At 43.3% G+C, this 18,495-nt stretch overlaps 1 protein-coding gene across 3 annotated transcripts in view; it reads left to right on the top strand.

Annotated features, from left to right (window-relative positions):
• JAK1 (Janus kinase 1) overlaps positions 1–18,495 on the top strand; it is a 146,018-nt gene that overhangs the window by 96,687 nt on the left and 30,836 nt on the right. For all 3 annotated transcript variants that reach the window (XM_019646698.1, XM_019646699.1, XM_019646700.1), the window contains exons 4-8: positions 2,510–2,633; positions 8,137–8,290; positions 12,351–12,514; positions 14,229–14,571; positions 16,209–16,394. In XM_019646698.1, the coding sequence (XP_019502243.1) occupies positions 2,510–2,633; positions 8,137–8,290; positions 12,351–12,514; positions 14,229–14,571; positions 16,209–16,394 (971 nt within the window). The remainder of the gene's footprint in view (positions 1–2,509; positions 2,634–8,136; positions 8,291–12,350; positions 12,515–14,228; positions 14,572–16,208; positions 16,395–18,495) is intronic.

Here is an 18,495-nt window from a genome sequence, read left to right as displayed (position 1 = left end):
TGGCAACCCACTGCCACAGGGGCTGCAGCCTACGCCGTCGCCAGCGACTCACGGCAGCCCAACTCCAGGTTGAGCTGCTGTTCAGCATCTTAGCTGTAGAGGGCAGTGTCACTGGCCCTCATATGTGGGATCCGAACCGGGGCCCTCTGGCATCCTAAGCCAGTTCTTAACCATCGCGCCACTCAGCTGGCCCTAAAAATAATTTTGAATTAGCGAAACAACTACATGTACATTGGTGCTTCTAAAGTATTTTTTAAAGGCATTGTGTTTTTTTCCCCTCTTTTCCCTTGAGATTTGGTTTATAGTGTCTCGTTGTCTTAGCCAGGCTTCTTGCCATCGGCATAGCAGGTAGAAACATTAGCAAGGTTCATTTGTGCAGAATTTTTGGTCTGCAGTTAATGAGAGACCAAGGAAGTGCTACTGAAGGAGATGAGAGGAGAGAGCCATGAGTCTGAAGACAGCCACAGCCAGTGTATCTCCCATGAGTCTGGGCTGGGGGTCGGTCAGTTTGGGGCATTCGTTTCCAAGCCCAGTCTGTAGAGAGTGAGTGAAGGGCCTCTCTTGTAACTGACTCAGAAGGATGTTGCAAACACTTACTCATTTTAAAAATATATGAATATGGGATGCCATATTTTTGTAGCTGTATTATAGTAAGTGACATTTTGAGTTAATATTGTTTTCTTCCCTGTGTTTCACTATTATATGGCAATTTTTTTGTTTTTTAGCGCTCATTATTTCACCTCCTCAGTAGCTCCCTCTTCGTTTGAATCCCAACTCTGCATTTTACGAGCTGAATAACTTTGAATCAGACTAAATCTCAGGAGGCCACAGGTTTTTCATCTATAAAATAGCAAAAATATTGGGTTGTCAGAAAAGTCATGACATATTTTTTCTCTGGTTTTTTTTTGTTGTTGCAAAAATGCGTCGTGACTTTTCCGACAACCCAATAATATTTGCCTCATTAGGTGTTAGGAGGATTTAAAGATAAAGAATGTAGAGGGTGTTAGCCTGATGCCTGACACTTAGCCCTCAGTAAATGTCAGTATTATTATTCCATGCTTTTATATAAAAAGATATCTTTGGTCTTCCTAAGTACTAATTTTGTTAAAATCAGACCCGTAGTAGAATTACAGACAGATACATAATTACAAATAAATTATGCTTCAAATGTGTTATGTCAGTGCGCATTCAAAAATGGATACGCATAAAGAAAGGCTAGGTTTCTGGGCGAGTCCACAAAAGCCAATTTATGAATGAAAATCTATAGTATTACCTGAAATGTAGTCCCAGTATTACTGGATCCAAAAGCCATTTGCCATTGTTCCCACGAGGTAATGCTGTTTGAAGTTTAGCTCTGTCTTCTCTGTGACAAGGAGGAGTGTAATTTCTGAAGGCGTAACTCCCAAATACCTTGAAATTGAGGCAGGCATTGAGGCATTCAGCGAGTCATCAAGATGCCAACGTGTTTGTAACTTCTTAACTCAGCGTGTTCCTTGGAGAGAGTACCTGCCTAAGTAGGCAGGGCTGGTGAGAGCTCCTGTCAGTGTCAGTCTCGCTTCAGATGTCTGATTGGGGAAACAGGTACCAGTTACCTCATATTCTCACATGTGTTTTGCTCAAGTTCACTGTATCCTAGTCTGAGGCCTGGCCGCACATGAAGGTATCAGTCCGTATTGATTATTTGCAATCACTTTCCTCCCCTTCCCCACCTGCTTTTAGATCACAGATCTGTGTAATTTTAATCATGGGCTCAGAAGTGAGTGAAAACGTGCTTTCCTGGCTTCATAATCCCCTTGTTATTCATTCCTGTATCCACGGAGGCAGTTGGTGGGGCCGGGATGCGAGGGATCTTATTATAGGACCATCTTTGTGAAGCATATATCTTCTTGTTAGTTGGCTACTAATAAAAACGTTTATGATAACTCTACAGAGTACCTAAGAGGTATATTTATTATTAATGGTACTAGATTTTAATCACTGACAAAAATCACTTTGGTTATTTATACTATCACACAATTTCATGCACTTACTGGCAGGAATTTCTTTGCATGTTTAATCCCAGTATGTTAGAGTTGTTTAAACATTTTCTGTAGGAGACAGACTGGGAACTTCTCAAACTCCAAAATGTTTCTTACTGATTAGCAAGGTGAACATCAGGTGGTATCCGGGAACCTCTCAGATGACTTTTTTTTAAAGCAGGATTTGGTAAGATTCTGTCGTAGACACGGTAGTGAGAAATATCAGGAGGCGTTTATTTTTAAATGTTCTTAATCTGGTTTGCCAGGAGCTAGTGTGCATACTCCTGAGGGCCCCTTATTCTTAATTATTATGATTAAAACCGTCTGATTGAACATGGTTGGAAGTTGTATTTGCCCTAGGAGGGTACGAATATGACCTAGATTCTTTTGGGATGAAAGAATTCCTTATCTTTACATATATCATGCATTGGAAACAGGCAGCCAAATGTATCTGTCTTCAACTTTCTGATATGTTCTTGACTTTTCCCCAGGTATCTCTCCTCTGTGTCACAACCTCTTTGCCCTTTATGATGAGAACACCAAGCTCTGGTATGCTCCGAATCACACCATCACCGTGGACGACAAGACATCGGCCCGGCTCCACTACCGGATGAGGTATGGGCACCTGCCTGGCCTCCTCCTGCAGGGCGGCACGATGGTTAGCCCGGAGCCCTGAGTCACTTACCAAGAAGGACTGTAGTCATTTTTGTAATTTCTAAGTTTTGTGTTTGCTTGGTTTGAAAAAGGACTTCTTCAGTATTTGGAATACAATTCAAGATTAATTTGATCACTGTCCTCCCCCACATTATAGAAAAGAACTCGTTATGATGCAGAGGGTATTTTGAATAGAATTAGTATTCTATAGCAGAGTTTTTCCAACGGTGAGTCATGGTTATGAATTTAATTTCGTGAGCTGTGACCAGATTTAAAAACAAAAAAAGAAAGAAAGAGGCAAGAATACACAAATATCAGCATACATACATTTCCTAAGAATATCGTTTTTGAAAACTTTTGTTTAAGATATATAGTAATACATATGTATGTACTAGGTCATCATTTAATAAAATATATTTCTTACCGAAAGTTGCAGCTAGAGAGCTTGAGTAACACTGCCTAAAGTGATATCCTAGAAATTCTAGGTTGGTCTTGCTTTCAGGGGTGGATGTTTTGATCCACTCCTTAAGGGATTTTGTCTAGGGAGCCTGTAACTTCTCTTCCAATGATTACTTTCCTATTCTCCCATATTATAAACTTGTTAAATGTCACCTAGTCTTCCAAGGTGGCATAGACAGCCAATACGTCATAGCTGTAGTCTCTTGAGTTTATAAGCATATTTGTTCGGTACCTAGAATTGAAAGTATATTTGTTAGATAATAATGAAGCACATGTTACCATGTATATTTAACAAAGGAGCTTATAAGTAGGGCGAATACTTTTTAACTTACATGGATGTGAATACAAGGTCTGACAATTAAGTTCATGAACTCATCCTAGAAAAAGTGCTACATACCTCATTGCTAAATATCACTGTGGTCACTTTTGAAGTACTCCCCTTGGGAAGTTATGCACTGACGCCAGTGCCTAGTCCACCTTTCAAAGCAACTTTGGAATTCTTTTTCTGGAATGGCCATCAGAGCTATCATCGTATTTATTACCCTTGATGTCCTGAATGTCATTAAAATGTCTTCCTTTCAATATTTCCTTTATCTTCAGGTAAAGAAAGAAGTCATTGGGGTCCAGGTCAGGTGAGTAAGGAGGGTGTTCCAATACAGTTATTTGTTCACTGGCTAAAAACTGCCTCACAGACAGTGCCATGTGAGCTAGTGTGTTGTCGTGATGCAAGGGCCATGAATTGTTGGCAAAAAGTTCAGGTCGTCTAACTTTTTCACGCAGCCTTTTTGGTACTTCCAAAAGTAAACTTGGTTAACTGTTTGTCCAGTTGGTACAAATTCATAATGAGTAATCCCTCTGATATCAAAAAAGGTTAGCAACATCGTTGCAACGAGTTCGTGTACTTAATTGTCAGACCTCATAAATCAGTAGGTTAGCTCCGGGGCTGATGGAATGCAGGGAGAGTTGTGCTGGGAAAGCCCCTGGGGTGGGGGGTGGGGGTCACAGAGGCTCCCCACATGTCTTAGCTGCTCTTTCCTTTGGGAAGTCAGTAGAGTTGGTACCATTCCAGAAGAGCCTGGAAGTTTTTCTCAGCAGAAGCTGAACCAGATATGCTCTCTGATAACCATCCTGGGACTGACTGTTTCTCTTTTCTCTCTACTCACCAAAGTCTCACCTTAATGGCAGAGGTGTGTGCCCTGTGAGATTTCACGCCCCAAACTTAGGGAAACATTCACCCCACCCAGCTGAGCCTTCTGACTAAATTTGGATTTGTTTTTCAAAATCATCTTGTGTTCTGTGGCCTGGGGGTTGACTGTGTGTGTGATGCAGCATTAAAACGTGTATCTGCAGCTCTCAGTCTAGTGGCGGGGGACGTGTCACGGAGTTCTAGTTCTTCTCCTCTAGATTTCTTCACTTGGCTAGGAATCTAGAATGGCAGAATTTGGGAGTAGGAAGAGACCCGAGTTCACCTTATTCAACACTTCCAATTTTTGGGGAGGAAACTGATATCCAAAGCAAGAGACATGTGTTTCCCAGTCACACACCTAGTGAGTCGTCTTGTTAGCATAGGACCCCCTTTGAAGCATTGCTTTTTGTTGGTTGAGTGAATGCCTCACTATTAAAAACTGTGTTTGCCTTCTCCCCTTTCTGTTAGCTGCCAGGAAGTGTGCGGGTTCTTCATTTTTTGGCACCTTTTCTTTGTACCTGACATTGTGCTTCAACAGGATATTGCTGTGTTACCACAGGTTCTTTGAACTTGGAAAAAAAGAGCCCACCCTAAGCTAAAACATTTGCATTACAACAAACTACAAAAATGCTGAAACCTCATAACCTCACCACTAAAGAAGGTGTAATACAAAAATAAATGTTGGTAACTATTTCAGTGGAATCCCAGCTCTATTTTGGGACATACTCTTGTTATAGTTTTCTGTAATATTAGGAATTAGTGTTTGGCCCAAATTTGATGAACATCTTCATAATTAATTTTAAAAAGGTGTAGATGTTCTGTCTTCAATGTATAGTTTTGTCTTAATTAGGACGATATTAGGAAAGTGTTGATTTGGGCAGCCACCTCTGTAAAATTTGTTTTGTTCTTTCTGTTTTGTCATCTTATTAGATAGAAAGCTGCCAGCCTTTGACTATCGGCAATTTCTAGAGCTCCAGCCTTGTTGTAAGCTCCCTTCAGACGTTAGTGAGGTGGAAGAGAGGCCGCGCGTTATCTTAGATCTCCTTAGCCTTCTCCTGTCTGAACGTCTTGCCAGAAGGCTTCCTGAGGTTCCTGAGGGCTCAGCCAGCAGCCTTGAGGAATGTCCTCATTCAGACCTGATTGAAGATTGTGTTCTGCCCAGAGGAGGCACGGGGCCCCCGTGGCTCTACCAGGTCCAAGGACTGTTTCCCATAGAGACTCAGTGGGACGTGGGAGAACCATGGCTTGGACTGATTCAGGGAAAATCTGCCTTCAGTGCTTCTCTTTCAAACAGCCTCCTCTGTCCTTGGATCCTTTTCCTCCTTATCCCAAGTGACCTTCCGTATTGTACATAATTCTCACTCTCTCATCACCGTCACCTTGCGCTATGAAACACAGTTTACCTGTTCTGCATGTCAGAGCCCTGCTTTGAACCTTTGTATAACAGAATGCCTGCCACCTGGTGAGTGCTCACAAGCTGTCAGCTGCTGTTTTCATCATCCTATTTGGAGCCTTCCACCTACCGCCTTCCAGGCAGGCCCCCAGAACCTCTAGTGGATCTGTAGTTGCTGTATGAATGACGAGAAAGCTCCATTTTGGATTTTCCTCCGCAGCCACAGGGCTTGGCCATGTCCTTACCTATTTGTGTCTTGCCCCACTGTCAGAGTTCCCCGTATCTGCTCAGCTGGTGGAGCTGGTCCACCTCTTCCTTTCTGCCTATCCCGAGAGCCTGTACCAGCTGAGTCCTCTAGGCCTGTGCTCCGTTCTGCCCTTGAAGAGCAGGCCCCTCAGCTTGGGGACAGCGTGACCACCAGCCTCCTCACCAGCTGATAGTCGCAGGCTTCTGTTACCAGCACCTGATCCCCGGCCATGTAGGCCGGCGGAGGGACAGTCACGCAGCTGTGGTTTATGCTGCACGGGGGCTTCGTGGATACGTGGTCCTTTTTCTGTGTGCGAGTGGGAGGCACCAAAGCCCACAGGCAAATTCATAGTCACTTTCATAAGTTACAGGTATAAAATCACCGGAAGTTTAAACATGTTGATTTTCCTTTTAAAATAAGTTCCTTATCCATCCTTTCCTCTCTGTGTTAATTTCTGCTCCCTGAATTTGTTCATTCATTCGTTGTTTATTCACCCCACAATCCTGTACGAAGCACCTGTTACATGCCAAGGCCCTGAGGATTCAGGGGTAAGCGCAAGGGCTGAGGCCTCTGCCCCCACAAGCTCACGGAGTTGCCTGGACTGCTGCCGCAGGCACGCGCCTGCCTCTTGGCCGCTCCCATTTCAGTCTGTCTTCCCTGAGGGAGGGTCCTGCCTCACATCCGCCTGCCTGCAGCCATTCTCTGCCTTCTGCGTATGGTCCAGGCGCTGCAGCCTGGCATTTGTCGGTTCTGGCCCCGGCTTCCTTCCCCCACACCGTCTCTCCCTTCCCTGCCACCTCCCCTGGCAGCAGAGGGCAGCTTCTCCCTCCTTGGTACTCCTTTGGCACCTTATTTGGGACTTACGTCCAGGGACAATTTATCTATCAGGCACAGTGCCTAGGTCTGATGATATTAGGGGCCCACAAAAGTGTTTTAATTTCATTTAAAATCAGGAAAAAAATTAATATAATCCAGCCTGGATTATATTCATCTTTATACCAATGCATGTGTAAAATATAACTTTAGTATTTTTTATGGAGGAAGGGAAAACTGGATGGGAGCCCATGAAAGTCACAGTGTAGTCACATTTATGACATGTTACTTTACTGTTATTGTTGGATCTAACTGATTGCCATCTGGCCATGTCGACAGCGAACCTCACAGAGGGCGGGGACTGTGCCCAGGAACCCTTTGCCTCCCAGAGCCTGGCACAGGGCCTGGCATGTGTTAGGCTCTGCACACACAGCTCAGTGACAGGTGTCCGAGTTGAATTTTATTTGTTGTTTCTCCATGCTGTGGTTTTTTTGTCAGCACATGGGCATGACATGGCAGAGAGACCCAGGCACCAGCTGAGTCCATAGCCTGGAGATGGCCTGGATCAGCTCGGCTCATTCACGGTCACACGTGTCAGAACTCACTGTGTTTCTCTCACAGGCGGCAGAGAAGAGGCAGTTACGATAACGGGCTTGTAGGCTTAGGCCGCCTAGCCTTTGGAGCCTTAGTTTTTCCTCATCTGTAAAATAGAAGCAATGAAATCTACCTTGTATAGTTGCTATAGAGATTAAATAACATAATGCCTATAAAGCGCTTGTTAATTTAACTCACAACACTACAAGCTAAGCTTATAGTAATGTTCATGTCTTTCTACTAGTTTAAAACTCTATCCTAGATAAACCATCAATTTAATAATAGCAGTCTGGGAAATAGGAAACACTGCCATATTAACTGCACTTCTTGGCTGTGTGATGAAACTAGGTTTTAGAAATGTTAAAATGTGAATAAAATAGGCCTTGGATTCGAGGCTGGCTGGCATTATTCAAGGTAAAATTAAAGGTAAAAGGAGTCGGTGGGCTAACATCTGCTAGTCATCAGTGTTTTCCTATTTAGGAAACGTAGTAAAAGGTCAGAGGACTTATCTTTGTCACCTTAAGGAAGTCACTTTATCTCTCTGAGTCATAGTCGAGGTTCTGGCAAGACGCTTTGCACAGAGAGCTTGTAAGAATGAAAAAGAAAAGGACCTGAGAAGCGATGAAGTGCTGCACAGATGAAATGTGTGTCCGCTTGCTTCTCAGGGAAGGTTGGCCTCCGGCACTGGTAATTCCGGGCAGGACCAGGAGCCCTTTCCCACATACCTCAAGGTCCCCTTTCCTACAACTGACATTATTTTCCTGCCTTCCAGGTTCTATTTCACCAACTGGCACGGGACCAATGATAACGAGCAGTCTGTGTGGCGACATTCTCCCAAGAAGCAGAAAAACGGTTACGAGAAAAAAAAAGTTCCAGATGCAACCCCTCTCCTTGACGCCAGCTCCCTGGAGTATCTGTTTGCTCAGGTAAGAAGTTTGGGCCCAGGAGAACCTGGAGTTCATGGAATGGGTGAGGCTCCTGGGTGGTCACTAGAATGTCACGGCCTGTCCTGTGGGCAGTTCTTGCCACCCTGGACTTGCCCCAGTGAGGAGAGGGAAGACAGCAATTCAGCATCCCAGGGCGCTGGTCATCCCGCTGTTGGGTTTTCCAGGCTTCTCAGCTCCTAGCAGCTTCCTTCTCATCTGCAGTGCCTTCTGTGGAGAGAGCAGAGGAAAGCTGTAAGCGAGGGAAGGTGCAGGTGCAGGTCAGCGGGGCTAACGGTGGCACTTCTCAGTAGTCACAGTGACGTTCAAGGAGGAAGGAGGTGCCCACTCTGCATCACGGCGGTGTTAGAAAGATGAGACACTAGAGAAAAGCCAGAGAGAGGTTAGAGTCACCTAAGCGACATTCCCGAGATAACATGCATACGTACGTGTGTGTGTATATATTTACATTATATATATATATATAGTTTGTTTGTTTATATGCTTCCTGATTTTACCGTGTAAATATATGTTACGTACTACGTATAGTTTTTAAAAATATCTTAACTGTTCATGTAATTTTATAAACTGCTTTTTAAAAAAAAATTTTATTGGGGAATTGTGTGTTTTTCCAGGACCTATCAGCTCCAAGTGAAGTAGTTTTTCAAACTAGTTGTGGAGGGCACAACTCAGTGGCCCATGTGGGAATCGAACCGGCAACCTTGGTGTTATGAGCACTGTGCTCTAACCAACTGAGCTAACCGGCCGCCCCTGTAAATTGCTTTTTTATTCATCCTAGTGATGATCCTTTAAATGTCAAAAATAATAGATCTTCATTGTTTTAATGACTTCATAATAATTTGTTTATTCAACACATATTTACTGAGTGTGTACTCTTTGCTGAGATGTTACAGATACTGTGAACAAGACAGACGTGGTTTCAAGTTGGTCAAGCAGAAAACAAACGAGCAAATAAAGTGACACATAGATAATACATAAGAAATTGTGAGACATCCTATGAAGGAAAAAGCTTTTGTGATAGATAATGTGGGGAGGGGGGTTTGAGTGGGGAGACCTCACTTAAATAGTGTGATCAGAGAAGGTCTCTCTCTAAGAAGGTGACATTTATACCGAATCTTGAAGAATGAAAAGGAGCCTGTAATTCTAAGTGAAGAGGGGAGAAAGTATTTCTTCTATGGAGAACAAAGCTTTTCAACAGCAGCACTACTGACGTTTTGGGCTGGATAATTTTTCATTGTTAGGGAAATGCCCTGTGTACTGTAGGATATTTACCCACACCCCTGGCCTCATGAGATTCCAGTAGCACCATGCCCCCAGTTGTGACAGTCAAAAATGTCTCCAGACATTGCCAGATTACCCCTCAGGGGCAAAGTCTCCCACATACAGAGGGAACAGAATGTGGGAAGGCCTGGAGGTAGGTGAGAGCTGAGGAGAGTCTGTGTCCAGAGAGGGAGAGAAGGGAGACAGAATGAGGCTGGTGAGGCACACGGGGCAGATCACGTAGAACCTTGTATGAGCTGGCACAAGGGGCTATGGTTTTACCCTAAGTGCAATGAAAAGCTATTTGGAAGGGTTGAGTTTATTTATGTTTGAAATCAATGGTGATTCTTCTTGGTACATGGAAAGTGGATTGTGCTGCAGCCAAGAGCACACTCCAGATATACCCCTGAGAATGTACCACCTTGGTCCAGGTGGGAGACCATGCCAGTTTGGCTTGGTGTAGTGGCTCGTGAGCTGGAGAAAATTGGATGGATCTGTGGTGACTTTTGGAGATAGAATTAATATGATTTGCTGATGGGTTGGCTGTGGAAGGTGAGGGAATTTGAAGAATCAAAGGTGATCTGAGATTTATGTTTCGGACAGTGTTTGATAAACAGAGTCATTTCCTACATAGAGAAGACTGAGAGGGACAGGTTGGAGAAGGGGTGGGAATTGGATGTTTTCTTTTGGAGATGCCTGTGAGACATACAAGTGGAGATTTCAGGTAGGAAGTTGAGTATGAGGTGGAATCCAGAGGAAAGCCATCATTTATTTAACTCATCTCTTGTTTCTGGACAGTTTTGGTTTCCCTCAAGTTTTCCCTGTTACGCTATCACTGTTACAGGCTGTGTGAACAACCTCATACGTACATGTTTATAGTGTTTTATGTATTATTTCCTTAGGATAGGCTTTTTTTTTTTGCAGACTTTTTATTGTCACCAGACTGTTTCCAAGGACCTTAGGATATACTTTTACATGTGACTTTGTGTCACAGTTACATTCCATTGTACAGCGTTAGTTACTGATGGTGCATTACCCCCATTCCATACATACATGCAACAGAGAAATACACAGCCCTGGGCAGATACTGCGTTAAAACATTTACTGGCCATTTTCAGATTGATCATTTTGAATTCAACCTCTCAGTTTTATAAATTCATATCTGAGATTTATTCTTTTACCTTTCTTGGGAAAGGAAGTGTAAAGGACGAGTGCGTCATACTCCAAGAGTAAGTATGGCATTAGAATCTGACCTTTCAGAGCTTCGGGAGTGAGATACTTGACAAGGTAACTGTCCAGTGATGTGCACAGAAAATCAGAGCCGAACAAAATACTTTCGGATTTTGTTCTGCTCGTCACACACTGTGTGGAAGTGGTCAGTGTCCTTTTCTGACCTGGTAGAAACAAGAAGCTTTATCTTGGAAAGAAGGGGAGCTGCAGCAGTGAGAACCTTCTCTCTAGAAGCACTAAACTTAAAGTCCCTTTGGGGCAAGTGTGTGGCTTCCTTATATAGGAATACCACCTCCGGTCTTCATGTCCGCGTCTGTTCAAGCTAGAGAAAGGCTAAAGAGTTCACAGGCCTTCGAGTGCTGTACACTTGGAGTTAGTCAGTGAAGACTGAGTGTGGCCGTAGCGCGGTACTGAGGCACCCTAGCCCTGGAGCCACACCTGTGTTTGACCCTCTACCCCACCACTCACTAGGTCCCTGGCCGCCATGGCACTCTGTCTTTCTACTTGACTTTGGTTTTTATAAGTACCTGATGTCGTATATTTTTATTTTGTTATTCTTTCTTCTTAGAATGGAGTCTCCATGAGGTCAGGGATGTACTGTGGTTTATTGCTATCTCCCTAGCACTTAGAATAACATCTGGCCTGTCGTTGGTTCTCAGTAATCAGTAATTGCCAGGTGAATGAATGAAGTTACTTAACCTTTTGGTGCCTTAGATTCCTCACCTTTAGGTAGAGGTGATGTTAGCATCCCCCTCATAGGGCCGTTGTGAAGAGTCGGTGAAACATTGTAAATGAACGAAACCTAGCACAGTGGCTAGCTCTGAGGTTAGCGTTAATAAAGGGGAGCCAGCACCCGCATCATCTTCGTTGCTCTGTACCGGGCAAGTGGTGGGTGTTGCATCTTAGTTTTCTGTTTCATTGTTGAAGCCCTCGCTGGCTGTTGGAATGCTTGCATCTCCGTTGGTGAGGGTGTGTATTTTGGTGATACATTTCACTACTGGAAACTTGAACAGCAGATTTTGAAAAAGCTTAACATGTGGTAATGATGCACTGTAGAATGTGGATTCCTTCCCCTTTTCCTAAATCTACGTGAGATTGGGGTGTGGTGCCCTGTCAATTTTACACCCAGTTCCTGGACTAGGATGTCTCAGTTCATGTTTGTGGAATTAGTGAATGCTCACACCCCAGCCAGATGTTGCCTTCCCTTGCCTGGATGCAGTCCAGGCCTACGTGATTTTCAGCATTTATTTAGTAAGCTCTGCAAAAGGGCTTCATGTGTTCATGCTGTTCGCCAGGACCTAGCATATGCTCAGTAAATATTTGTGAAATGAATAAATGAACCCAGGGAGAACATCTCCTGAGCCCCTTCATACCCAGCGGTTGAGACAGAGTTTTGGTGCCAGAGAAGCGATCAGTCTCATACGTCTCGCTGCTGTACTGCTTTTCTGGATAGCACCTCCCTGTGTGGACAGCCTTCCTCTCAAGATCAGAAAAATGGGTGGGCTCTTGAAACTTACGTGGTGGTTCATTTCTTCTTACCTCTGCTCCAAAGGGACAGTATGACTTGGTCAAATGCCTGGCTCCTATTCGAGACCCCAAGACTGAGCAGGACGGGCACGACATCGAGAACGAGTGCCTGGGGATGGCCGTCCTCGCCATCTCCCACTATGCCATGATCAAGAAGATGCAGTTGCCAGAACTCCCCAAGGACATCAGGTACACCTTAGCATGTATTAACTCACTTATTCTTTTATTCTGGCTAAAGAATTGATGGTGGGGTGGTGTTATTTTTATGTGTTCTCGTACTTCTCTGTTTAACCACTGCCAGCTTTTAGCTGATCCTGCTCTCTGCAGAGCCCAAATGTTTTTTAGAAAACCTATAAAAGGTAGCACAGTTATGATTGTGTTCTGATTTGGGATGTTGGCTGATGACCTTGGTACTAGGGAGAAAGTTCTGGGCTGGGGTTGTCAATCAAATTAGTGGCCCACACACCCTCCCCTTCCCTCTCTGCTCATTGTAGTCTCTGCCACCTCTCACTGCACTTTTTCCTTCTGTGCAGGACCCATCTTAAAATCCTTCTTAATATAGCTCTACAGGCAGCTGCTACCCTCCCCAGCCTGAACTAGAGTTCCCTAGAGAGCTGTTAATTCTGAAGTAAAGCGTGATCAACTGTTACCTTAAGGAAATTGTATTTACTTAAAACTATAATTTGCGATCAAGTCTCTGTGAAGAAATATTCAATCTGCATAATTTCCACTCATCTATGAAATATAATCTTTTTTTTCCAGTAAGATGTTGTGATTGTCATAAATGAAGACAGTCTCGTTTTGAAGAGAAAATTATTTATAGCCGTGATAGTTGTGGTAGGCGGCATGCGTCTTCTCATAAGGTTACTTCTTGTATGCCTTTGACCTTGAGCAGACCTTCTCTGCCCTTGACCAGAGTCTGGAGCACATGATGAGTTGCTCCTCAGTAGTGCACAGTCTGATTAGATACATGCTGTATTGCTACTTTCTTTTTTTTTTTTTTCCTGTGGCTTTTGCTCTGGGCAGTTGCTCTTTATTTTTTCAAGAGGCTAAAGTAAAAAATTGACAACTCTCCTCTGATAATCTCCTCCATTACATTAATCTAAAAAAATTACGACATTGTTGGGGGTAAATTCAAACTTCACAATTTCCACTGTTTTGAAACCATTCGTACAGCAGAGATTACCCTGTGCCAGGTGCCATCTCAAGCCGGGGAGTAATAGGCACACAAGTCTCCCCATTTGTTTGGTGCCCAGTGGATTTGTTTTTCTTTTCATGGGTATTCTTACTCTCCTAAAGCTGGCTCCTGTTCTAGCAGCGTATCAGTTGGTTGAGATTCTGTTACTCATAGATACTGTCCTATGAGCACCTGGATGGGTCATAACCTTTCAGTTTACTTGTTGATCCATTTAATATATCTGGGACATTTTCACATGGCAAACACTATATCTTTTCTATTTAATTAGATTTTATGTGTTTTCCCCATTTCTCGTAAAAACGGTATGTAACCTTTATAGAAAAATTAGGAAACAGACATGCAAGTAAAACATGCAAAGCATCTCTAATCCCTCTCGACATCTTTCAGATCACTTTCTAACTGATATTGAATCTTAATGTGTTTACATCAGTACTAATGCGCACGGAACAGTGACATTAGCAAGCAAGAACAGAAAACTGGGTGATGCCTATAGGAATGCCCATTTCAGTCAAATCTGTGGAATGCACTTCCCTGTTCTCTTTTGGTCCCTGTCGACCTCCACCTGAGACCCTCTGGGTGGGAGTAGATCCTCATTTGTCATTTGGCAACACATGGAAGGAAGATTTGTAGATTTGGGTTTGTTTTTAAACTATTCTCTGCTAACCTATATGTGAAAAAGAGACATATTTTTCTACTTTCTCTTAGCTACAAACGATATATTCCAGAAACATTAAATAAGTCCATCAGGCAGAGGAACCTTCTCACCAGGATGCGGATAAATAACGTCTTCAAGGATTTCCTAAAGGAATTTAACAACAAGACCATTTGTGACAGCAGCGTGTCTACCCATGACCTGAAGGTGAAATACCTGGCTACGCTGGAGACTCTGACAAAACATTATGGTGCTGAAATATTTGAGACCTCCATGTTACTGATTTCATCAGAAAATGAGATGAATCGATTTCATCCAAACGATAGTGGAATTGTTCTCTACTATGAAGTGATGGTGACTGGAAATCTTGGAATCCAGTGGAGACAGAAACCAAATGTAAGTGGCATAGGTGGCTGATGAGAACAGTATATCGTGTGTCACACACAGGCGTGTTCTGTTAATCCCATTGTAATGATCTGTTTGCATGCCCATCACCCTTGTCGGCTGAGTTTATTTAGGCTAGAGACCATGTATCATTCACCTTTTATGCGTCTGTGTAGCAATAGATCTAAATAAATATTTATCGACTTCTGTAGGGACATAGAGAAATATAACACATATAATATGTAATAATATAATAAGACCAGCAGACATTTACTGAGTCTGCTCAGTACCAAGTAGTTTTCTAAGCTTTTTCCATGTATCAACTCATTTATTCCTAAAAACAAAAAACAAAACAAAAAAAACAACCTTTGAGGGGGAATACTACCATTATCCCTATATTATAGATGAACACAAAGAGGCACAGAGAAGTTAAGAAACTTGTATAAGGTCATAACAAATAAAAAAGTAATGTGCCGAGAATTGAACTTAGGTCTCTAGCGCCATGAAATAGGATAACTGATTTTTTTAATTTGAAGCTTATTTTTGAAGTGTTTGTTGAATGAAGCAGTAGAGCAGAATGGTTTCATAGCGTGGGTTTTAAACCTAAATCGACCTGGTTCAAATCCTAGCTGCACTATTTATAGTTACATGGCCTTGGGAGGGTTACTTCACCTATATCAGCCCCATATTTGCTTACCAGTACAATGGAGATACTATATCTACCTCGTAGGGTTGGTGAGAGAACTAAATGTCATTCAGCGCAGAGCCTGGCATGTATTAAACGTCCAGTAAATTATTATAGCTGCTATTATCATCATCATCATCATTATTGTAAATAATACTATTAAAGTAAAGGTGAGATTCATTTTCTCCTCCTGTTTTATTCTCTTGCCAAAATAACAATGACTAACACTTTACCCGGTGCTTCCTCTATAGTAGGTACTATGGTAATGAAAACTTACCTAACCCTCAAAGGACCTTTTGAAGATGTAAGATCTCTTGCTTTTTGGATGGGGAAGTGGAGGCTCAAACAGATGGAAGAACTAGTTAAGTAACGGGCAAAGGCAGGATCTGAACCCAGATCTCTAGTCTCCAAGACTCATGCTACACAAAATATTTAAACCCGTGCAGCCATGTACGACTCCCTAGATCAGTCAAGCATGGGATTTGTACCTTCTCTTGAAAATTCTGGCTTGAATGTTGTCATAAAATCAAGACTGTTGGTTATACTAAAGGAGAAAGCCCATGTCTTGTTCAGTCATATTTGGCAAGAACAGGTTCCCTGCCTGTGTTGAAACACACATGTCAGTCCAGAAGTGAGGGAGCCTCACTGTGGATGTGTGTCTAGTGGGCACGTACGTCCCTTTCTTTGTGTACCTGTACATTATAGATTATGTAAAGAGGTTAGTCAGTGTGTTCATGGAGGTCTCCTCTAGGCGTAAAATCCCAGGGTTCCCTGAGAAGGACCCCAAATTGTGATCCTCAGCTCGTCGCGCCAACTTTCCCAGTTTCTTTGTAAGTCCAAAGGTGCTGGTGTTCTCCGCCGTGGATGGAGGCTCTGCGTTGCTTTCCCAGAAGCACTGACCTTTTTACCAATAGAAAATGCGGGCGCCAACGTTAACCCTTGTCACTTTTATGCATGTTACCAGGTTGTTCCTGTTGAAAAGGAGAAAAATAAACTGAAACGGAAAAAACTGGAAAATAAACACAAGAAGGATGAGGACAAAAACAAAATCCGGGAAGAGTGGAACAATTTTTCTTACTTCCCCGAAATCACTCACATTGTGATAAAGGAGTCCGTTGTCAGCATTAATAAGCAGGACAACAAAAAAATGGTAAGTTTGTTCCAGAAGCCGTTCAGCCGGGACCTGGTGATGAGAAGAAGGCTTTACACGTGCCTTTCAGAGAGCATCGGAGGATTGTCTTATTTAAGCCCAAAGCCCCTGTTGCTGACACTGATATTATTGATGTCAGATTTTTCTGTTACACCATTACATAACACAGTGCTTTTCTTTGGTCTTGCAAATGTGTATCTTTCAGCATTTGCTCCTCTCCCAGAGATATGTCAGCATCAGTATTTACTTCACAAAACTTAGTGGGTTTAAAGGAAAAGAAGGTGGGGGAACGGCAGCGTTTTGTCCCCCCAAAGCTCCTACTCAGCCTCTCTGCCGAGCTGGGGGTGTCCTCTGGGGTGAGGTCGGTGGGAAGCACTGCTTTGCATGTTCTCAGACTGTCGAGCTGGTGGCTGTGGCTGCAGCAGCAGTCCTCGTCATGGTGTCAGGCACACCCAAGTGACTCTTCGGACAGAGGAAGGGGTGTTCAATCTCACTTCCTCTCCTTCGGTATCACTTGAGGACATAATCTAGACAAGCAGGCCCCTTTGGCCGGGGAAGTGGAGCCCTGCCAAAATATACATGTTTGTGTCGGGGAAGTCATGGCTGACAGCAAGTGGAGAGAATGGGCTGGAGAGGCCGGGGACTCGCCAAGTGAAGGTGCAGCGCACCAGGGAAATACCACGTTTTGTCTAAGATCTGGCAAATAGCATGTCAAAAGGATAACAGTGCTGGGAAAGAATCTGGTGATATGGTTTAGGACAGACAGTCACCCTTTTATATCTAGACTAACGTGTCTTCTTGGTGTACCTTTTGGAAAGGAGTTTGGCTACATGTATTAAAATTCTTCACATTTTCCTCCACTCAGGAGTCTAGGGCTCTGTCTTCCAGAAACAGCGAGATGCAAGCAGTGGTCTCTGAACGAGCGTGTTTATTCCAACAGCATTTACAGTATCAAAATACAGAACATAGCCTACATATACAATAATAGGAGAATGGGAAATAAATCGTAATTCACCTGAGTAATAGAATATTCTATAAATAAATTGCTGAATTTTTTAATAATCTGGGAAAATGCTTTGTAAGTGGAAAAGAGCAGAATTTAAAACTATCTATAGAGTACTACCAATTTTCAAAAAGTTCAAAACTTTTTGAAAAGGTATGCATATACCTACACATGCTCTTAGAAACATAACAAAATATTAAGTTATTATATATAGTGAAATTATGAGTGATTTTAGTTTTCTTATTCCTCCAACAACAGCTCCCCCCACCCCACCCCCCATTTTAACAATAAACATACATTAATTTCATCAGGAAACCATAGTAAACAATAAAGTGATAGGAGAAGTAGAAGAGGTCAGATAGATGCTAGTGGGAAGGTGGAAATGGAGGGAGGAAGAAAATAAAAATAAGTGTCATTCATTCAGTGCTGGTGTCGGTACATAGCTTCCCAAGGGGAGTGCTTTGAAGGTGACCGTAGTGATATTCAGCAGTGAGGCATAAGTGTCAGACCTCATATTTAGAGATACTAGGCTGTGTTATATTTTGTGTCTACATTATCCTATTTAGTCCTTACAAGAACCTTAGATGTAGGAATTTTGGCTCTGTTTCCAATGGAGACCCTGAGACTCATGGAGAGGTGCAGAAGCTTGTGCAGGGTCACAGAGTGAGGAGGTGGCGGTTCTGCCTGTGCCACGTTGGTTTCCAAAGCCAACATGGTTCTCGTCCCCAGAGACGCTAGTGAGGGGGAGGCTCGCACATCTGTGCTTTGGCTCTTGAGCGTGGCCAGACCCTGAGGATGCATGGCAGAGGAGAAGCAGCGGCCAGCTGGTACAGTTTTCGTGGGCCTGCCCCTGTCCTGTCCTGGCTGACGGAGTTCAAGTCTGGCACCCAGTTGGCGCAGCTGTCATCTAAGTCAGAGCTCGCTCTGACCACGTGGGCCGGTGACTCTGCCCAGCTACAGAGCTGTGTAGGGAGCAGGAAGTCAGGAAGAAATAAATGGTCGCTCTCCCCCTTCTTTGATTTTTCTTTACAGACACTAGCTCTTTCTGCATGCTAGGCACTTGCTCTTCTGAATACTTGACAAATATCCACTCTTTTC

The sequence above is a fragment of the Hipposideros armiger genome, unplaced genomic scaffold (assembly GCF_001890085.2).
Source record: "Hipposideros armiger isolate ML-2016 unplaced genomic scaffold, ASM189008v1 scaffold_106, whole genome shotgun sequence".
Taxonomy (NCBI): Eukaryota; Metazoa; Chordata; class Mammalia; order Chiroptera; family Hipposideridae; genus Hipposideros; species Hipposideros armiger.
This window is presented reverse-complemented; position numbering and strand designations above follow the sequence as displayed.